Raw genomic sequence first — 23,703 nt, 5'->3', positions numbered from 1 at the left:
AATACTCTATACCTATAGCAATCGTCGGCTGAGGCATGCCTGCCGCAACATGATTGCAACACATGTCCAAACGTCACCTAAATCAATATTCTTTCAACTATATGTAAAAGAGGCATTGACAAAGCCAATAGGTTTGGTGTTGGCCACCAGGTTTTGGGCAATTCTTGTTTAATTTGTCATGATTTTTGCTCAACGATATTGTTCGGTATGCTGCCAGACCCTCATTAAATCTAAAAACAACTATGGATAAAGGCAAAAGTGGTTTTTCTGTTCGCAAAAAAGTACACATTACCATGGTACACCTAGCACTGAAGACAACTACCTTGTTTGTGAGTGTGCTCCATGTGAAACAAAGAGGGAAAGAATGGAAGAATGAAAGCAAAACAGAAAAAAGGAAATAAAAAGGGCAAAAAGAAAGAAAGAAAAAAGGAAATCAGGCAAAGGGAAATAAAGGAACAGAAAGAAGGAAACAAATAAAGAAGGAAAGCATGGAAGATATAAAGCAAAACAGAAAACAGAAGAAAAAAAATGAAAAGAAGACAAAAAAGAAACAATGGAAAGAAGGCAAAAAGAAAGAATGAACAAATAGGGAAAGAAAGAAGGCAAAAAGAAAGGAAAGAAAGAACAAAAGAACAAAAGGAAAGAAAGAAGTTAAAATTAAAATATGAAGGAAAGAAGGCACACAAAAAACACGTAAAGTAGCCAAGAAATAAAGAAGAAATTAAGAAATGAAATTAAGGAAAGAAGCAAGAAAGGGAAAGAAAGAAACAAAGAAAGAAGAGAAAGAAAGAAAATTAAAAAAGAAGGTAAGAAGGACAGAAACAAAAAAAGAAGGTAGGCAACAAAGGAAGGAAGAAGGAAAGAAAGAAAGAAGGAAAGAAGGCAAAATGAGAAAGAAAGAAGGAAAAAAGAAAGAAAAAAAACACAATAAAGTTTGGGTTTCTCCCTAGGCGAAGTTTATTAAAGAACCATTAGTGAAATGGAGTACAAGCACACAATATATAGTATGCTCTGAAATAGTAGCAGTCCACATCAAAAGGAATTTACAACAAGACTGGAAGGAGACAGGAAATTATAAAGCGGTCTTCATTTCAAATGTGTTCTACTATCACACTAAACAACACTGGCACTAAAAGGAACTGGCTTTTGCGTGGATATCTACTTTGTGGAAGTGCAAAATGCAGTCATTTAAAGTGGCACTAGCCAGTGACTTCAGTAGGCTGACCGACTGCCCCATGCTGTATGCGGTAGTGAGCGGAAGTAAAATGAGAATGTTGCAAAAATAGAACAATAGGTGAAGAGGTGTGGCGGAAAGCACCTTTAAATAAGTATATTCTACATATAATTTAGTAAAATTATAAGGACTTGGCTAACGCCAGACCTAAAAAGAGCAAATATTAACTTGACAGTTTTAAAAGTGATTGGGCATCTTTAAGTCTAGCAAAGGATTATATAAATACAAATTAAATGCAATGTGTATACAACAAGGATCACAGCAGTAGGCTAGTGTGAAGTGATAGTATCCTCTCTCTGCTCTTTACCCCCTCAATTCTCACCTAACCTGCACTTCAACTCCTTCCTAGAACAGGGTCCAATTTTGCTGTTGCTAAGAACAATCTAGGAGCGCATTGACAGATTCAATTTGGGCTGCCATCTACACTAGCCGTGACTGGAACACTGCTGGAAACCCAAAATCTGCTCCATGTCTCAAAATGTATCTCACCTTAGGAACGCTGCCACTTTTCACAAGGTGGTAGCAGGCTGCAAGTCCACTGATCCCTCCTCCTGCGACAACCACCGTCCGTGGCATTGTCCTAATATTTACTACTAAATGGATGGAGACAAGAGGATAAGAAAAAGGTTAAAAAAGAACTAATTTGTCGTTTAAAAATCAAAGTTGATTGTCCTGCTGTATTTTTACCTTGCCAATATACACGCCGTTCCTTGTGCGCAATATGCGTTTCGAGCGTCCTCTTAAAAAAAACAAAGCTGTGATTATGTATGGCCACTGCAACTCCTTGTGAGCCATTTCCTGAGATCAAGGGCGAGAGGACGCCCGAAACGCATATGGATATGATGGCAGATTGAACTGTGTCGGCGAAGCTACTTTGGAATGCTGCCTTGCCAATAAATAAGTGAAAACACGCCGCCTGTGGCATCTTCAATATTTGGGAGCTTGATGATTGGAATATATATTCTGCTCCAAGGTTGTCCACCTGTCAGTAGCACTCGCAAGTGGGCCTGTCCTCAATCCTATGTACGGCTGCTGTTCCACATAACACGCGGCCGTCCAGCCGCGGAGTATGCACCACCCCGGAAGCCTTGGGGGCCACGAAAGTGGAACAGCAGCCGTACATAGGATTGAGGACGGGCCCACTTGCAGGGTCCATACAGGACTTGATTATGTGCTTTCCGCACTTCACTTCCCATAATGCACAGTCTGATTTGAGCCTCCCATTGGTGGGTGTGGAAGTGGGTTAGCGGTTGTGCACACCGTTTCCGTTAAAGCCTCTGAAGAGAAGCATATGGAGCTTCGAAACGCGTCAGGCAAATCCACTACGGAGCGGCTCCTACAAGCAGATCCCCGTCCCTACCTACACATAAATCAAGCTGCTGCTCGAGTGCTACTCACAGGTGGACAACCTTGGGCTTGTGGGACTGTTTGATTTTTGATTTGGAGGCGAGAGGTCCGTGCCTGTATTTCCGCCGAGTGGAAAGGAGAGCGGAAAGGACTATATATATATATATATATATATATATATATATATATATATATATATATATATATATATATATACATACTCAAAGTTTTTCAGAAACACACAGTCACTGGATGATGTCATCAGTGATGTCATTTGAGAGGTAATCAGTGATGTCATCAGTTATGTCAGCAGTGTATTGCGGGGGCGCGAGGTATAGTTAGCTGAACTAATTATACCGGCCGATTTCTCTGGTTTTGCACAAGTGAAATGTCCAACTAACTATAACGTCCCTGAAACCTTTGGTTTTTTCAGGGAATTCCTGAGGTTTTTTTAAATGCTAATTTCTAACTATAGCGTCTCTTATACCTGTTTTTTTTAGTTAAAAAAATAAATAAATATTAATATATAAATATAAATATATAAATATATATATATACACACACAACACACCAGTATGTGTGTGCTTTAACACACCTAAATGAAAATCATCTTCAAACATCTATCTTCATTAGAACTAACTTGCATTTCTCATTCTATTTCCTTCATCAAATCTTTCTTTACAGAAAATCAAAAAGTAATTATAAACACATAGCCAACATTTCATTTAAATCCATGAAATTATGGGCATGCCCGATGTAAAACGTAGGTAGGGCTCAACCTTGGAAGAAAACAAACATTTTATTTATTTATGTGTTTATTTTAAAGTTTTATATGACATATCTCCATTCCAGGAGCTTTAAGGACACTTTACAAAGTACTTATCTGAAACTAGAAACTATATTGTGCTGTAGTTAACTTTAGAAGTACTCCTTTAAATTAAGGCACAATGTTTTCCCAACTTTGTGATGACGAAAATTGTGCAGGGGAAAAGATTATAAAAGTATTTTTAACATCCCCATACATCCTCAGCTAAGGAAACATTACATAATTTGGGTCAAAGTCATTATGCTTGTATCCCAACCAACTTTTTGTGACCTTTGTGGGAGTTATGCCGCTTGAGTGACTTATAAAGCTTCCCTTGCTGGATGGATAATGGCACTATCCAGTGTCAGGAGAAACTCCATGAGGTATAAAGTAGGCATAAGTGGCATTCTCCAGGTATGTACGTTACATATGCCCGGCGGTCACATGGACCTCACAACTTGCATTCTCCCTTCGCTACCCTCTGTGACTTCTCCAAGGCATGGAAGGTTTGGCAAGGATATTTTCTGCAGCCGGGTTGCCTAGATCTGAGATCCCCAATGCTGCCCTTCTAACATGCTGTGGAATCTATCTACATGTTGAGATTTGTAAAAAGTCAAGATGAGAGAGTGGAATAAAGTTACTTTTATTGCGACTCTTCTATTTTTAGTCTGCAATATCTTTTTCAATTCCACAGTCCTTACACTAACCCCACCATCCATCACTGGAATAAAGGCTCCGGCAAGGCACGCGATCCAGCATGAATCCTGGACACTTGCACTCATTCCTGCAGGCATCGACGCATGCCTTGCATATGTTCCTGCAGGCAATGGGGCACACCACATAGGATGCAGCTGCACTTGAGTAGTGATAGGGTGCCAGGCTTTAACATTCACATCATTATGAGGTTTCCCTTACGGCTATTAAGTGCCATGGACAGGGCTCAAGTCTTAAACAAACATTTGCAATGCAATAGGTCTCACATTACTGAAACTTTGAGGTATTGGTGTTGCATTATTATTTGCAATGCCAATAGCTCAAACTTTCAGTAATGTGAGAACTATTGCACTGTAAATGCTTGTCCAATCCTGAACTTCTTTCAAAGGGCCCAGGAGTTATTACCCTTGCTCGTCACATTTGTAGTATGCCAGCATGTTTAACCTTGATGTACATGAGTACCTGCTTCACATACTACAAAGAATAAAAAATAACACAACTGGAAGACTACTCCTGCATTGAAAACCACAAGATTGCATCCAATTCTACACCTCCTGCAGTGGCTGCCAGCTGAAACAATCATTTGCAATGCACTAGGACTCGCATTTACGAAAGACCTATTGCATTGGAAACAGGAGTGCAAGTGGGTGAGAAGGCACGAACGGGAGTGGGGGGGCTGAGAAGTCACAGACTGCGGGAGGTGGAGGGGGGGTGAAGACAGGGAAGAAAATAGTGTTCAGGGTAAAGGGGCCAGTGGCCATGGAAGGATACAAACAACGCCATGGCTGTCATGAGACGGGACTAACAAGCCTAAACCCAATCAGGAGGCCGCATTTAGGACATAAGCCAATGTAAAGGATGGGCGGAGAGTGGGCGGAGCTTCCACAAAGCTTCCACATTATACTGAATACTGCATGCCTGGCAAAGCGAGCAGCGCATGCACTGCAACGTTAGGCTCGACCTTAAAAGGCTCATTTAAGTCTATCTGCGTCACCAATGATGTTTTACATAAAATACAACTACCCTTCCTATGCAGGAAACTTCACACATATCGCACAAGAAAAAGTTCCTCTTCAAAGACACATCTCTTAATTGAAATATCAACATACAATTAACCGAGAGGTGGAGGGCCAATCTTCTCTGACCAGACAGCAAAATGTTACAGTTTGCGTTTAGGTTTTTTTTCTTTTTATTAAAGAGTTTTATATAGCGCGAACTAGACCCGAGACATTGGGTATCAGAGAGCTTTACATGAGTACCAGTTTTGTTACAGATGGACACATTCATTTTTGTTAGGCACGGGAAGATTAAGTGATTTGCCCAGAATCACAGGATGTTGAGCGTTGTTGCCGTGACTCGAACCCGGTTCCCCAGCTTCGAGGTCCACTGCTCTAGCCGTAAGGCTACATCCTCTCCCCAAGGGTACATAGCAGCTTTCATTATTATTACCTTTAGCAAAGCATTGATGACCTGGCCGTTTGCATACATATGAACTAAGCAATAAGCCGGTTTTGCTGACATGCCCATTTCTATGTGGAGCTACTGGTGATATTACACCTTATGTTAGGTAATTCCAGCACTGGATGAAAATTATAAGACAGGCAACAATGGAGTAACAAAGTAAGGAATCCACTACATTTACACCTAGATCCCATAGTAACTGACCCATTCTGGATAAACTGGATGACATATTCCCACCATTTTAGCTCCTTCTACCACTCGTTCTATAATAATAGAGTTAATATTTTACCCTCACGTGCCACCTACAGTAGACAGTTTAACAGGAATCACGCAATTCCGCAGTTGCAGGAGTTATTCTATAATTACTGATTTGCCATATAATTCAGCATGTACTACATAATTTTTAGATTTTACCAGAAAAATGTTAATAGCTGAAAGGTAGTACATGGTACTAAGCAAAAAGAGCCACATGTGGCTTGTCGAAGTGGCAGAGACTTTGCAAGGGTTAGCTGGTCCCTTTGCAGTTGTCAACTGCTGTATTCAGATGTTAAAACAGTACTAATGAGGTGCAGTTTTACCAAGACAAAATAGGTGGTAAAAAGAAAAAATAACACTGCTACAGTGTTCACCACTGGTTTACAGAATTTGCTGGGTTATTTTTATTCATAATTGTGTCAACCACGCTACATAATTTCGCTTATCAATGCCACATAATACCAGTGGTCCTGCATACGCCTTCCCCCATCAATACAGCACATATGCATCACCAACCTCTTCACCACTCCCCACACAGCCTCTAACACATGCAACTGTTAAATATGCTTTAACACTCCTTACTAGTACACAAGAGGAAAATCTACAGTATTCTCCTAACACGTCTTATTACAGATAGTTTGAAACATCTAACCCTTTTTTCATGCATGTCTGCATTCACCGGAGAATAAAACAGAAAACCCATAAAGCCATATTACTGGCAGCAACACACTGTAGCAATTCAATGACAATTTAGCAGATTAATGAAAAGCGTTTCCAATAAATGAAATAGATTTGCTTAATGGTGAGCACTTCATTCAGCTGAAGAGAATGTTAGATTGTGTTAGCATGACTAGTTACAAAGAAAGTATAAGTAACAAGCATTGAAAATGCAATAGGCCTCGCCTTTTATTAAGTTAAAGCCATTTGCCTTGCTAATGGTATTATATAGCAAAGCAAATGGCTTTAACTTAATAAAAGGCGAGGCCTATTGCATTTTCAATGCTTGTTTTAATACAAATTAAGTAGTGCCTCCAAGCCGACCTGAGGGCTAAGGTACACACTGTATAACGGCGTCCATCTCCTACGTGTGATCTGGAATGTTGTCTGTTTCTTTTTGGTCGCATGATTTGCTGACAGTGTTGAGTACACTTTGGTAGGACCGGCCATCACTCACTCATGACCACGGGTGGAGTGGCACAGTGCGGAGAGGAAACCATTACTCGACGACCCCTCTTCCGTTCTGCAAGCCCGTCCTTGTTCCAGCTGCTCTGTACCAGTGCGCGAGCTCTACTGGGAATCCCGACCCTACCGACATTGCCGACTATGGAGTAAGTTTGGCAATCTATTTAATGCTGGAAATAGATGGCAGACAAACGATTTTGCTTTTTGCTGTGACTTAAAATATTTCCGCTCCTGCTTGAATGAGATTTTGAAGTGACCTCTCACCCCAGCCCGTTTTGTCAAATGAAACTGAGCGTTGTGCAGATGTCGCTCAGATGGTCATTTAGATATCGGTTGCGGGTGGCATCTTTCCGGCCCCTTTTTTGGCGTGTGCTCCAAGAACAACAATCAAGCCGATTGGTTGTTAGTGCCCAATGTTCTCTGCTGCCTGCCCTGTTTCACAAATGCAGTCTCAATTATGAAACTTCTTGTGGTCTCTGAAAAAAATGAAGGTTTACCTGTACAGTCTATCATTGAGGTTAAGCACATTTACCGGATTTGCTAAGGACAAAGTGGAGCTTGCGCAGTGCTTCATCCGGGAGAGACGTCACTCTGCGCTGCCGACTCTGGTGCAGGAAACCAGGGTTCGAGTCTCGAGGTCGCGTCCACTTCATGTGATTCTGGGCAAATCACTTAATCTCCCTGTGCCTGAATGTGTAATGTAAATACGGTGCTATGTAAAGCGCTCCAATACCATTGGGTCGAGTTCGCGCTATATAAAATATGCAAAAAAAAAAAAAAAAAAAGAACGTGGCCTTACCGGTACCAAAAAGCAGCGGAGCTTGAAAGAGCAGTCTCTTCCCTGTCCGGAGCCCTCCTACAGAGCTCCACGCAGCCTCAGCGCTGCACCTTCCCGTCCCACCTCCCTCTTTGAAACCCGCAGCTCCCCGAACCTCCAGCCATGGCAAAGGTAGAGGCTCCCCCGTCGCTGATCAACGACTCGGACCCCACAGCTTCCAACGCATCTGCCCGGCTGCCGGCCTCCCCCGAGGGGCGGCGCTAGCCTACGGGAGCCTGATGATCATGGCGCTGCTGCCCATCTTCTACGGAGCCCTGCGGAGCGTGACCTGCGCCAAGAGCAAGGTATGGAGCTTAGAGGGGTATGGTGTATATAAGAAGTGAGTGAATTGGCCATGTGTGTGCAGGAGATAAATGAAGGGATAGTCTTTTTCTCTTTTAGAGCCGTCCCAGTTGGACTGGCTCGCGAGCCGTCCCAGTTGGACTGACTCGCATGACTGGTTTCTTATCTTTATGGGGCCATGTGTTTGGCCCCATAAAGATAAGAAAACCTTTTACGCCAGCAGTAAGTCGGGGCAGCCAGTCCAACTGGGACGGCTCTAAAAGAGAAAAGTGTACGTCACGAGACGCTCCTTTCCAATAGCTGGCCACCGTTTAGCATAAACGGTGATGCCAGCCAATGGAAAGGAGGGGCGGGGCTTAAAGCCCACTAGAGAAATCTAACCAAAACATTAAATCTCGCCAGCGAGACTGCGCATGTCTGCGCAGACTTACGCCACGCGAGACCTAAAAACGTCCCAATAACGTACAGATAAAATGTACGTTAATATTTTCTGTAAAATAAGTACTTTGAAAATACAAAGCGAGACCAGTGTGCCAGACAGCTAGTAGACAAAAAGTGTCGTGGTGAGCATGCTTATATAAATAACTGCGATGAGAAAGCATAATAAGAGTTGATACACCCAATATAATAAACATCACAAGCCTCCTCCAGCTTGTGTGAAAGGTGTTTCCAACCCAAGCCTTTTCCGCGTTCACTGCTCACATTACTGCTAAATAATCCTAGAATCGACAATCACATTAACAGTTTTATAAAGAAATTATACTGAAAAACCTTGTTAACGATTGCAATGCAAACCTTGAAATTGTGCACATTACCTTCCAGGGGGCAGCCACCACATCTTGTGACTACAATTCCCATGATGCTTGCAATGCAAACCCGGAAGTTGTGCTCATTACCTTACAGGAAGCAGCCATCAGCTTGACATCACGTCTCGTGACTACAAGACCCATGATTCCTGCACAGACCACAACTGCCATGCTGCTGTGTGCACATTTACCCTTCTACTGCATCCCGAAACACAGCGAATAATATTGGGTGAAAGGGAGAGGGGGTGATGTATGTGCTGTTAATGGTAGGAATAATCAGCTGCTGAAATAAAAACCATGCATATTTGTAATGCGCCGTTTGACAAGTGCCCCCAGATACAGCCGTGAATAAGTGCAGACGGGGCGCAAGATAGTTGAGTGCCAAGAAAGAAACTTAGGCACGGTGAGCGGCGCAGATGGCGTTGGGCTTGGTGGGTCAACAATGCCATACAAAAAAAATAAGAGTTCTCTAAAAAAAAACAGGTATAGAATTAAACCATAAGGAGATGGAACTTGGCCGGTGACCCTCTGCCTCCAACGGAAGTGAGGTATCCATTGCCAGGTTGAGTTGCGAGGCAGCAAATAAGACCGACACAAGAGTGAACCAATTGCATGCAGGAGGCAGGAATAACATAGTTTTAGTGATTTCAAAAGGTCTTGCAGACAGCGCATGCAGGCTGGCTGGGCTCGACCTAAAAAAGAAGTGGGGGGACTCACCACGTAAGGCAGAGTGGGTGTGACATCACAAGAAATGACATCACGGTGCACGACATTGCAAGTGGGATCACAGGAAAAGCATCATAACCCATGACCTCATAGGAAGTGACAGCAGATCTTAAGACCTCACATATGTTTAGCAAGTCTATCATGAGCACATTACAATATTTAACAAATTAGATTTTGCATTGGGGGTGAGCCAAAATACTGACGCAGCCCTACGCAAAACCTGGGCCTCAACTTATACATTTATTTTATTTAAACCCTGCCACAAAGAAATTGGCAACAAGGAGAAACATGGCAGTGAATCTTATGGGGTTAAGGCACCTGCTGCAGAGATCTTTGTGTGCCAGCTAAATCTCAGGGAATAATAATAATGAAAAAATACCTGTGGATGATAACGTGATAACGTATTTGCTGGCGAGATCTGTGTTTTGCCTAGTCCTAGTTTTGAATTAAAGTAGCATAGAGGATTAATACGTCTCCTGCAAAACACATTATGTAACACGCAGATGACAGATTTTTATTTTGTGTAAATGTGTAAGTGGGTTACTGCTTTTAAGATAGAGATCCTTGTGTTACTTGGAGTACATAAATTATAATCCTTCTAATATACCACAGTGAGGTATGAAGGACATGGGGCTCCTACACCTTGTAGCCGTCACTGTCTTATGTAACACATCCTATATATTACTATACACAAATATGATTTGCTGTCAATGGCTATTGTGTATGTGTGATATAAAGTGCTTTGGCACCCTACATTGGGATGAGTAGTGGCACTACTCATCCCAGTGAAGGGTGTCAGAACGCTTTACATCACACGTGCATAAAAAACAATTTAAATTCCACTATTTTGTTTTATTTTTTTTATAGTGCTTTAGCACTACTGTAGAGCTAAAGCGCTATAAAAGAAATAAAACAATGTCACAAGGAGAGCGGGGAGGACTGTTGACACGGGGCTGAGTGGTGGGAGGCTCGGGATTTCACGGGCCCTATGTTTTATAATCCGCAGGAAGACGCATGGACAGCTTCAGGAATTGAGGATCCGACTACAGCAGACGCCTTCCCCTTTAACTGGGATGAGCTCACGGACTACCCCGCCCACTATGATGACACCCTGGGCCCGCAGCCAATAAAATCCGACCAAGAACAGTTCGGGGTGTGTACGAACACCGGAGCGGGAGACTTGGAGAAGGAAAGACGTGAGAAGGAGTTTGGAGAACGAGAGCGAGAACGAGGAGAACGAGGACGCCCTGAGGACCGAGGATGGATGCCGAGGGGAGAGAAGCCGGAGACAGGAGGACTCCGCAACCACGTATCGCCGAGCCGCGCCCACGGAGGAGCGTGGCTAACCCAGGTACGTGACCGTTTCACGGGCTGGGTCGGGAGGCGGGAGAAGGCGGAAAGTTAAGATATCCCCACTCGCCGACTCGTTTGTCTCTGCACTATCCCCTTCCTCACTTGCACTGGTCCCGTTGCACAGCGGCCGTAGCCTAAATCGCACCTGAGCACCAGAGTGTTGTCCTCACTTCCCCGTCCCCGTGTGAGAATAGCGAGAGCTTGTTTTCTGACCGCCTCCTTTGCTTCTGTCTCTCTTTTGGGTCGCCGGCACATCGGAGTCCTCTACGCTGCCACACCTGCCCGAAGGACGAAACATCGCAAGGGACGACCCCGGCGCCACTCAAACTCGACGGAAAGCAGAGACTTGTTTACCTTGAGACCAAAATCCCCCCTGCTCGTTTGAAACAATCTGGCTGCGCCCACTAAAAGGGACTTTATCAAAATAAAACCTTCTCTGACTAGACGTAGAGTCTTGAGTCATTCATCTCATCCGCTCACAGTGGTGGAGAATGCGGGCACAGATCCGGCCATCTGCACTTTAAAGATGGATGTTCTAATTCAACATATTATCAAAGGACAGGAGAAGCTGGAATGGGCGGTCGAGCGCCAAATGGCTTCCGCCAGTGCGGATCGCGATGTTTTCAAAAACACGATAACGGCCCAGTTGGAGGGTCTCCAGAAGGTGGTGACGGAACCTCAGGCCACCCCCATTCGTGAGACAAGGGGGCCGAGCTAGTCAACCCCCGCAGGTCTGTCCCTCCAAAAGTACGTGCCGGGAGAGGACCCAGATGCTTTCCTCACAAATTTCGAGAGGGTAGCACGGGCCTGTAGCTGGCCCCTGGAAAAATGGCCTTTTTTCTTGGCTCCTCTCCTGGTGGGAGAGGCTCAAGCCGCATACCAGGTGGCCAACGCTAACGGCGAAACACCGTATGGAACAATTAAAGGCATCATCCTGGATCACCTGGGCCTAGACGCAGAAGCGTATCGAGTGAGGTTCAGGAGAGAGAAAGGTGGACCTGGGGAAAATCCCAAAACGCTATTCTTCAGGCTTAAAATGGCGGCCGACAAATGGCTAACTCCCGGTACCAGCTCCAAAGAAGAAATCATGGAGAAAATATACCTGGAGCAATATCTAGAGGCATTACCCTACAACACTCAGCGGTGGTTGAGACAGCATAGCCACCTGACGGTCCATCAAGCCGTTGAGATGGCCACGACTTTTTCTAGAGCCCAACCAAAGGGGTCCAGCGGGGAGGGAGAGAAGCCACGCATGAATCCGCCCAGACCTGAGAAAAGGCTCAAGCTTCCGGAACCGATAAGACCCAGACACACGAGGTTCGAGGTCCCAGGACTGAAGGGGCCCCAATGCTTTGACTGTGGGGAGTGGGGCCACATTGCCCGTGTCTGTCCAAAGAAAAGACCAACGGAGGAACCCATGGAAGTGGGTTACATACCCAAATCTATTCTGTATACTGCGGATATGGGGACGGCCTTCCATGTGAGTGTGCAGGTAAACGGTCACGTCATTAGAGCCCTCTTAGACTCAGGATGTAAGCAGTCGGTGATCCAGGGGTTGTGGGTTGCGCATGACCAAATAGTTCCTGAGGCTTCGGTACACATTAGATGTGTACATGGAGACGTGAAACCATACCCGGTAGCTGTCATCCCATTAGAACACTCGGGAGGGGTCCAAAACCACATAAGGGTCGGAGTACTGGATGAACTCCCGGAAGACCTCATTATCGGAACCGATAATCCGGACTTCTTGGACCTATTCCAACGAGTGCTGAACAAACCAAAGCAGGGTACGCACAAAGGGGGTGGATCTTTAGACACATCTACGGCCCTAATCACCCCCGAACCATGGCTTACGGACCGGAGCTTCAAGTTCGCTCAAGCCAATGACACCACCCTGTATAACGCCTGGGAACAAGCTCACAGTACCACCGATTCCGAATCACCTAGGTACCCCAGGTTTCTCATCACAGATGGGTTGTTATATAGACAGGCATCCCCCAAGGATCCCCACCAGCTGTTGGTACCCAAGGCCTTTAGGGAGCAAATAATGTTTTTCTCACACTCGCATATCCTGGCTGGACATACTGGGTCGGAGAAAACAACCCAAACTGTACTCAGGTATTTCTATTGGCCAGGGATCTACCAGGATATCAAAACCCATTGCCAAGCCTGTATAGTGTGTCAGAAGAGGAATACTCATCGGCCTCCTGGAGTCCCCTTGCAACCGCTACCTGTGATAGGAACTCCATTCGAGAGGGTCGGGATGGACCTGATAGGGCCTTTACCCCGCACAACAAAGGGTCACTTATATGTACTTGTCATAGTGGACTATGCCACCCGTTTTCCCGAAGCTTTTCCCCTAAGGACTCCCACTACCCGGAATACAGCCGACTGTTTCCTGGAGCTATTCTCTAGGGTAGGCTTCCCCAAGGAAGTTCTTACAGACCAGGGGACACCTTTTGTCTCTCGCCTGATGAGAGAAGTCTGCAGACTCCTAGACCTCAGTCACATCAAAACCTCTGTGTACCATCCACAGACGGATGGTCTAGTAGAGCGATACAATGGTACACTAAAAAGCACCCTTAAGAAAATGCTGGAGGTGGAAGGATCAGAGTGGGACCGACTCTTACCCTTGGCCTTGTATGTCATCCGTAGTCAGGTGCAGAGCAGCCTCGGATGTTCGGCCTTTGAAATGTTATACGGGCGCCAACCTCGTAGCCTGTTGGAGATGACTAAGGAGGTGTGGGAGAAGGAAGAATCCCTGGAAGCCCGGGAAATGCTGGATTATACTCAGGCGTTGAAAACAAAGATAGGGAAGCTCCGCGATCTCGCTTACACGAATCTAGCGAGAAGTCAAGAGAAACAGGCCCACTACTACAACCGAGGCAAGAAGTGGAGAACCCTAAAGGTGAACGACTGGGCCTTGGTGCTTCTTCCAACATCCACACACAAGTTCCGGAGCGAATGGAAGGGACCATATAGAGTCATCGCCACTATCGGGAAAACCACGTACAAGGTACAACTGTCCCCCAGTAGGACCCAAGATTACCATATAAACATGCTAAAAAAATGGATCGGCCCCCCCCGAAAACGGCCTCACTCTCACTGCCTACGCAGGGGAAAGGAGGGACAACGCTACATCAACTACCAATCAACACCGAGCTCAGTCAAACGGAGAGGGACAAACTGATGGAGGTCCTGCAAGTCCACTCTAGCATCTTCTCAGATCTCGCGGGGAAAACACATCTCGCCGAACATCACATTGAGACAACTCCAGGAAAAGTGGTCAAGCAACGCCCTTACAGGATACCAGAGGCAAGGAGAAAAGCTGTCCAGCAGGAAGTCCGAGACATGATGCAGTTGGGAGTCATCAGACCATCCCGAAGTGAGTGGTCCTCCCCTATCGTAATGGTGCCAAAGCCAGACGGGAGTATACGTTTTTGTATGGACTTCAGGGCACTGAATGAGATCTCGTCCTTTGATGCTTATCCCATACCCCGTATCGACGAACTTATAGAGAAATTAGGGGAGGCCCGTTACATCACCACGTTGGACCTGACTAAAGGGTACTGGCAGGTACCCTTACGAGAGGAAGATCGGAAAAAGACCGCTTTTTCTACTCCGGAAGGACTCTACGAATTCACGGTGTTGCCCTTTGGACTGCACGGCGCACTGGCCACCTTTCAACGCCTTATGAACACGATCCTACAGCCCCATCAAGCTTTTTCCTCAGCTTACCTTGATGATATCGTGGTTTTCAGTCCAAACTGGAAGACCCACCTCCAACATCTGCACACGATCTTCCAGGCACTAAGAGCCGCCGGATTACATATCAATTCAAAAAAGTCCAGGATGGCATTCCACAAGGTGAACTATTTAGGATACGTCCTGGGTCATGGCCTAATAGCCCCCCAGTCCGAAAAGATAAAAGCCATCACTGCTACCCCTTTCCCTTCCTCGAAGCGTGAGATGAGAGCATTCTTAGGGTTGATAGGGTATTACAGGCGCTTTATCCCTAACTTCTCTGAAGTAGCAACCCCCTTAACCAACACTCTCCTCAACGAGGTCAGACCCTCCGTATTTCACCATCCCACCGAACAGATGTTACACGCCTTTCATACTCTCAAACACATCATCACTTCAAGTCCGGTACTGTCCTCTCCGGACTTCTCACGTCCCTTTATCTTACACACGGATGCCTCGAACCATCGGTTGGGGGCCGTCTTGTCCCAAGAGACGGGTGACGGGGTTGAACACCCCGTTGTCTACATCAGTAGGAAACTGTTCCCTAGGGAGATGAAGTACCCGACGATAGAGCGTGAATGTCTAGCGATAAAGTCGGCCACGGATAAATTACGCTACTATCTTGAGGGGCGTCACTTCCTCCTCTATACTGACCATGCACCCCTCCAGTGGATGAACCGGAACCTCTCCAACAATCCTAGGGTTCTCCGTTGGTTTCTGTCCCTCCAGCCTTTCTCCTTCACTCTCAAACATAGGAAAGGAAAAGACAATGCTAGTGCGGATTACCTGTCCAGGACCTTTCCTCTCCCCGATCGGGAGAAACCGGTGGTGGAGGAGTGTCACAAGGAGAGCGGGGAGGACTGTCGACACATGGCTGAGTGGTGGGAGGCTCGGGATTTCACGGGCCCTATGTTTTATAATCCGCAGGAAGACGCATGGACAGCTTCAGGAATTGAGGATCCGACTACAGCAGACGCCTTCCCCTTTAACTGGGATGAGCTCACGGACTACCCCGCCCACTATGATGACACCCTGGGCCCGCAGCCAATAAAATCCGACCAAGAACAGTTCGGGGTGTGTACGAACACCGGAGCGGGAGACTTGGAGAAGGAAAGACGTGAGAAGGAGTTTGGAAAACGAGAGCGAGAACGAGGAGAACGAGGACGCCCTGAGGACCTAGGATGGATGCCGAGGGGAGAGAAGCCGGAGACAGGAGGACTCCGCAACCACGTATCGCCGAGCCGCGCCCACGGAGGAGCGTGGCTAACCCAGGTACGTGACCGTTTCACGGGCTGGGTCGGGAGGCGGGAGAAGGCGGAAAGTTAAGATATCGCCACTCGCCGACTCGTTTGTCTCTGCACTATCCCCTTCCTCACTTGCACTGGTCCCGTTGCACAGCGGCCGTAGCCTAAATCGCACCTGAGCACCAGAGTGTTGTCCTCACTTCCCCGTCCCCGTGTGAGAATAGCGAGAGCTTGTTTTCTGACCGCCTCCTTTGCTTCTGTCTCTCTTTTGGGTCGCCGGCACATCGGAGTCCTCTACGCTGCCACACCTGCCCGAAGGACGAAACATCGCAAGGGACGACCCCGGCGCCACTCAAACTCGACGGAAAGCAGAGACTTGTTTACCTTGAGACCAAAATCCCCCCTGCTCGTTTGAAACAATCTGGCTGCGCCCACTAAAAGGGACTTTATCAAAATAAAACCTTCTCTGACTAGACGTAGAGTCTTGAGTCATTCATCTCATCCGCTCACAAACAAATAGTGCTATTTAAATTTTTATTTGTGTAAAATACTGGGGCGACCAACACACCATAAAATCTTGCAGTGTTTGCATGTCTCTTATAAACAGGAACTGAACAAAGTCAAAAGCAGTTCCCTCTCAAGTACCTGTAAAGTGATAAAATGTAAGCCTTTGTTTCCGCTCCATTGCATCTAGGTGTGAGGTTCCCGATGGCTACCAGCCATGATACTCCAACAAAAAGAGGGCTAATGGACCTTTAACTTCCGTTTTTGTAATGGGGGAAGCTGGAATCTGATAAACCCTTTCCCGCCTGCACATTGCTGCTCGGAGCAAAAGCAAACAACGTGCAGGCGCTGCTGAAAGTGTCCCGGTGTCAGAAAATAACACCGGGACGAGTTCAGTATATCGGGAGAAGTAGGAAAGGAACGTGGCACTCCGGTGAAGGCGGCCAGCTTTGCAGCAGGGTAGACGGTGTCTGCCCTCTGAAAATAGTGGGTAGACGGCGTCTACCCTCGACTTGAGCCCTGGCCATGGACAGGGCCGTTTCTACCATTAGGCAAGACTAGACAGCCGCCTAGGACGGCAAAAGGGCTAGGGCAGAAAAAGGGGAAAAAAAGATTTAATTTGAAGGCAGCAGCACCTGTATGTGAGTGCAGGCGCACCTGCTTGTACATGCTGTGCAGCACACCCTAGCACAGTGGTGTGTGGAGCCAGCCGGCAGTACCAGTGGGTGGGACCCTGGGGCCGTCAATCTTGTAGTGTGGGAAAGCGCTACCAATGACGGCCCTGAGCATCATTTTTGGCCAATCCCCGAGCGGTGCTTTATGTAGCAGCCAGTGACGGTGACTAGGTCTTGCACGTCGCACCACCCTCTCTCTAGGCGAGTGGGGGACAGACTGTGTGTGTCGGCTACTCTGGTGCCTAGGACATAAAATAACCGTGTCAGGTAATTGGTTTATAATTCACGAATTTCATTTGTTTTTAAGCAGTACAAACAGGTGACTAATAGCACGCCACACATAAAAAAATACATGGTGCCAAGAGGCTTCTTTTTTCTATCACGTCAATCTGAAATTCGTTTTTTGACCCCAAAATACAGGTTCCGGTCTTGTTATGGTCTGGAAATAGTGAAAAAAAAGACGAATAGCCATAATTTATTTTCTAATCTGCAATAAAGACAAGTTCACATTGTGATCTGCCTCTTGCGCTTTAGCTTTTGGGATTGTTTGTCACGATTTATGCAGTGAGACATATCAGCGGCGGCTAGATATGAAGCGTGTGATGCTTGACCTGAGTGAATAAAATCATATAGCGAGATTGTCCAATCCACCTGGTTCTAGAGTCAGTTTGGTAGCTCTATATGATTTACCACTCAAAAGTACACAGGCAACTATTGTACCGCACTGTGATGTTCTACAGCTACGTTTGCGCTCTATACGCCCACTTACAAAACATACATCGCTAATTTAATTATGCCTCGGGGCTTAGATAATAGGTCAATTTTATTTAACACAAAGGCACTCCTTTTAAACTTGGAAAGATAAAAGGCTGAGTAAACTGTGCAAATATTTCAATTTGTGACCAGCTAACACTGCAGATCTCTGCAGCAAGCAGTAACCTGCTCAGCTGTTATACCATATGCTCTTTGATTGTTGGTGTTATTTATACTTAGGGCCACTTGAAATTAAGCCGCAGAGGGAACCAAATTATGCGGAGAGTTGGCTAAATTATGCGTCAAAAAAAGGCAAATTATGCGGCATGATGAGGCACATCTTGTGATCTAATGCATTAATTCTTCTAGCCTGGATGACAGGGGTAGAGAGTGATGGTAGTAAAAGGGAGGAGGCGGCATTTTTCAATTCTCGCCTAGGGCGGCAAAACACCTAGAAACGGCCCTGGCCATGGATAACCACAGGACGGTTGATGGGTGAAAAAACACAGACTAGGTGCCAGCTAAATGTAACCAGCGCGCGCCATTCAAGCACAGCATATTCATATGGCTGAGCAATGACACCTAGACCACTCAGCAGAAAGACACTATTGTGCATGGGACAACACACCACACAAGTCCCTCCTTCACAGCCACCTAACACAAGGGACAAGATCACTGGGTGCAGACTTCACCCTAGGGACCGGTTAGAGAACAAACAAAACAATGCATCCAAATATGGACCAATCCACTCTCCCACACACCTACCTGCACGCACAGATAAGCTGTGTAGTGATGTACATTTGTGTACACATGAAATACCACTACTGTGGGATAGCATGATGTGTGCTGCCCACATTGCTGTGCGCACGTGGCGACCTAAGATGGGTGAGTTTCGGGGGCGAGATGCAGAAAGCCCACCTGGCAGTATAACCCGGCCCAGTCGCATTTGAAGCTATGGCCTACAGTAATCATTGCGGTGGGGGCTCAACTCGCTGAGTTACCTCGCGTAATAATGGTTCTTTATTTGTATCAGTTCAGTACTCCCAAGAACAAAAGATACGGAGAGGGCCGGCATATAGCTCTCAACTGCTACCTCCCAGCTGGCTGGGCTAAGTATATTCAGATCAGTGCATAGGCAACACAGTGGCACAGGGATGCGCTCTCCCACTGTTGCTGCGTGGAGACGTTGAGCAACGTTTTCAAACAGGTGGGAACCACTTTCCAAAATGTAATGGGTTATTTTGATGAGCCCTGACCCATGCCTTATATCGTAATGTTGAAAAGTGAGGAAGTGGGGTCTTGGCACAGAACCAGAGGAAAACGGGCCCGTCAATTAAACCTTTGAGGACCCATGATCTCAAGGTAAACTATATATTTTCAAACGTTAAAACCTAAGTACGGATAACGTTTGAATTAAAAAAGACTTATTTTTAAAATGGCCATATTTTTAATGACATTTAAAACTATGTTTTATTGAGTTTTCCACATCATGATAAATTAAACAAAATACATAAAATTAAACAAAACTTTGGGGAAGGCTGACCCATAACGCAAGATTTTTGCACACACGATGTGCATATTAATTACCCATGTTTTAACGTAGATCACGTCAAACTATTTTTAACCACAACTTTAAAAAAGGTTATGTAATATATACTCCCACCTCAAATGTTCACCTCCAGACTCAAAAAGACGTGTTCGTGTTAGTTTAACAAAACGAGCCTAAAATATCACAGCACAAAATAAAATAACTGAGCATAGCAGTACATTAAAATCCCGTGACACTGGTCGAGAAGCTGGAGGAAAGTTCTCGGGGGTGTTAGCCGAACATAGGCCATATCACCAGCAAGCAGACGAGACCTCTTGCCACAAGAGGGCACGCTCAGATACGAAACAGATAAAGAGGGCGTCCTCTGCCTGGTGCCGGGCTGCTTACAGCTTTGGAGGCAGTGGCACCACCACTCTGTTGAGACAACCGCGGTCGTGTGAACGCATGACTACGATACAAACAAACTACGTGCAAATAAAAACTGCCATTGATGGTTAGCACGAGTCTTAGTACAAAAGAAATAGTGACTACAGTACAAAAGAGATAGTGACTGTCGAGGATCACACAATGTGGGCAATTGTAAGCTTGAGATTGATATCCATGGCGTCCTGCATTCGCAGCAGATATCTGGTCTCATTTTATTCTTAGCTAAAGAAGCGAGACTTACCTGAAGAGTTGCCACCCGTGGAGTAGAGAAAAAGTATGGAAAGGCAGCCGCCAGTTTCCTTCGCCCCACCCCCTTTGGTTATCGAGTTGTAGCAGTACGAAATCCTTAGCAAAACTGGCCAATCACACAGCCAGTTGTACATATGACATCCAGCCTTCAGAGGTGGGCGGGGAAACGGTTGTAGACAGGCACTCGACCTGACAGGCATGCAGAGGAACTGTTCGCGTTCAATAGATCGAATACTCTCATGTAGAACAAGAACCTTAAACTTCACGGGGTGTTTCTGGACAGCTATATATACGTTTTACCCAAACTCCTCTGAAATTGATACATTACGCCACAGTAAATGCATATATATTATTAATTTTAATTGATTCGCAATAATAATAATTCCAAAAGCCATTGACAAATCAGATGTTTTAACTTACATGCAACAGGTGCAGTGCATAAAGCAATATTTCAAGGTTCCCTCTCATACAGCACCAAAAGGCAGCAAAACAGTAACAGCCTCTTTCTGCAGTCCACTTGAATAAATCGGCGCTAATGCTTAATGTGTACAAAAAATAATAATAATAAATAATGCTTGGTCCAAAGTTTTTCTTAGGAAGCTGCGACTTGGATGGCAGTTTGTAGGGTTGAAGAATACCAAGTCTGACCCTTCTTGATTCCATCTCATGCCTTTTCTTCTCCCACACACACTCGCTGTCTCATTATCTCATCTCACTCTTTCAGAATCTTGCATAATTGCTAACTCATATTTGTGTGTGCTTTGATATCTTTCTCTATCACCTCGTAATCCCTTTTCTGACTTTCTCTATTGCTCTGGGCCATAGTCGGATGATGAAAAATAAGTCTAAACCCTTAAAAATGAATACTGGGGCCCATCACCGGCAACCACAGGCACAAATTAAGCATTGCTGAGTTAACAGTGGGCGGCTGCTACAATGGGGCCAGGGGGAGAGGAAAGCACATTTCATAGATGCAGAAGTTACTGCTGCAGGACAAACTCTCCTCTCACAGATTGATCACAGAGGTATAACCTAATATGCAGCAGCGCGAGACAGAGAACACAGAGACTCTACTCAAAAGTACAAGAGACACGTACAAACAAACACACAACGTAGAACAAGAACCACATGGTCAACAGGAACAAATGCTCCCCTGTGAACAGCATCTAGAAAGTTCACAATTCGGACCACCTAAAAAACGTCAAAAAAATTTAACAAGACTGTAGGGCTAATAAGAGGAATTCTGGGGACCTCAGTGGGATAGCACCCTAAAAAAGGGACGTTGCCTTTATCTGGAGTTCTGTGTCCAGTTCAGAAGACATCCTCTGATGCTTCCACCCAGCATTTCCATACTTTCTTCCTAGTAAACCTTACTGATATGGGTCGGCCTTTTGCCCGACAAGAACCAGCATGACATTACATATTCCTTGCACCATGAATAGGCAACATAGTGTCAATGTGGTCTTCACATGGTTTCAGTTTTGGTATGTTCCTATAAAATGTGTTTGGTTCACCCACACTGTGGGTAAGGGCAGGTTTTACAGGTATAAGTGTGGGTAAGCAGGGTGGTAAGACATTGGCCATTGGCTGTTAGTGCGTAGAATTTTCATCACTCAAATGTGGGGAAAATATTTTTTTCTACCTATGCTTTAATGTTCGCAGTGTATTCACTGTAAGAAAACCTCCTGGGATCCACTCAAGCCACACCACTCTGGATCCCCCCTTGGACTGAGTTTCAGAAATGCCCTGAGTTAGTACGTCTCCATGGGTGCCGGCAGGTCCCTGACTGAAATGTTGCATCCATCCCCATAGAAAGATGGAGGAAATTGGATGTCATGCCTATTTTTGGTGTTTACAGGGTGCATTGCATAATACATTTTGCTGGGATCCAGGAAAGTCACACAACACTGGATTTCCCAGGGCCTCTGGGATTCAGAAATTCCCAAGGTTGGTGAGTTACCTGGTGCCGGTGACCCGGAGTCCGAACACTACAGCCATTCCCCATGACAAGTGAAAGGAAACATGGGTTTCTTAGGGTGTAGTTTGACACACGGGCTGGGAGAAAAAGGGTAAATCCATTTGGGGCATGTTAGACCTGGCATAATTGGGGTGGGTCTCCCTTCCATTTATTTTGCTGTTGCCTCATGTGTTTTTGCTGGTGTTAGATGCTTTGGGCACTGTGCCACTGCTGTCCAGGGCCACAGTGCAAGTGCTCCCTACTGTAAATGAATGTATTGATTAGTGATTCCATGATTGACTGATTTGGTTTACTTGTCAGACCCTAGTATAGTGCACTGAGTGTGCCCAGGGCTTGTAAATCCAAATGCTGCTGGTAGGCTTGCAGCACTGGTTGTGCCTCCCACAGAAGCAGCCTTGTAAAATGTGTCTAAGGTTTGCCATTGCAGAGCCTGCGTGCAGTCTGGTACTGTCATGCTGACTGGGCAAGTGCACCCACTTGCCAGTCCCTAAACCTTCCTTTTTCTTCATACCAGACACCCCTATGGTAGGCCCAACGGCAGGGTGCATTGTAAGTATAAGGTAGGACATGCCCTGATGTGTGTGGCATGTCCTAATAGTGAATTACAGCCATTTTCGTTTTTCACTATTGCAAGGCTACCTGTTCTCCATAGGCCAGAATGGGCTGTTAGATTATTACATGTTTATAATCTTAACTGACTCAGAGAACATGGTAGAAATTCGAGTTTAGTATGCCTGAACTCAGAATGATAAAACACACCTTTTAGTGAAGGTGGTTTTAACATTCTGTGTTTGAAAATACCACTTTTAGAAAGTAGGTATTTTCTTGCCTAACCTTTCAAGCCTGCCTCTGCTAGGTTGTGTATTCCTTTGCCTGGTTTCTGTGAGTGACAGGGCTGGGGGATTCCAAGAGACAGGATGAGTCAGCCCAGTGGTGAATAGAGAGATCTGCATCTAGACGGGAGGGAGAGGTTACACCTGAACCTTGAATAGGGCTGTGCCTGCCTTCCACAATGCTGGCTCCACCTCCTGGGGAGCAGCTGATGTCTCTGCCCTGCACAGTGAATGAAGAGAAGGAATCCTGTCAACAAAGTGCTCCAGGGCTATACTTGCCTTCCACAATGCTGGCTCCACCTCCTGTGGGGCGTCTGATGTTTCTGCCCTGCACTGTGAAAGGAAAGGAGAAGTCTGGTAAACAGAGTGCTCAGGAACTGGTTTGGACTGGGCAAAGGCCCCTCTCCCCTCAGAGAACAAAGGATTTTGGGGTATAAGTAGGCTGTCCGGAATTCGGTTTAAACCGATTGTGCCCGACAATACCCTACCGGACGAAAATAAGGTGACTCGGTTTAAACAGAGTATCACTGAGTTTTCACATTTGCACAACTTGGCCACTTGAGGGAGCCAAAGCAGTACAAAACAGAACTGCACTGGAAGCAAACTGCAGGGAATAATATGAGTCCCTCCCCATTTAATTAGGCAAGGTTGGGGGGCGGGGTTCAGGTCCTATTTTAATTAATGTGCGACTATGTCGGTCCCCCCACACCTCACACTGCAGACGGCGACCGCCAGTGCTCCGAGAT

The 23,703-nt window shown here is 45.8% G+C and overlaps 1 protein-coding gene across 3 annotated transcripts in view; it reads right to left on the bottom strand.

The window, feature by feature from the left end:
• PPOX (protoporphyrinogen oxidase) overlaps nt 1–23,703 on the bottom strand; it is a 285,846-nt gene that overhangs the window by 239,045 nt on the left and 23,098 nt on the right. The window contains exons 1-2 of one of the 3 annotated variants that reach the window (XM_085638561.1): nt 20,139–20,237; nt 1,724–1,827 (exon numbers count right to left, since the gene is read on the bottom strand). In XM_085638561.1, coding sequence (XP_085494687.1) covers nt 1,724–1,810 — 87 coding nt within the window. In that variant the 5' untranslated portion in view covers nt 1,811–1,827; nt 20,139–20,237. Of the gene's footprint in view, nt 1–1,723; nt 1,828–20,138; nt 20,238–23,703 lie in introns of those variants that run through there. The other 2 variants (XM_085638560.1, XM_085638562.1) reach the window with 2 other exon arrangements.

The sequence above is a fragment of the Triturus cristatus genome, chromosome 12 (assembly GCF_964204655.1).
Source record: "Triturus cristatus chromosome 12, aTriCri1.1, whole genome shotgun sequence".
Lineage (NCBI taxonomy): Eukaryota > Metazoa > Chordata > Amphibia > Caudata > Salamandridae > Triturus > Triturus cristatus.
Note: the sequence above shows the minus strand (reverse complement) of the source record. Positions and strands in the feature narration are given on the sequence as shown.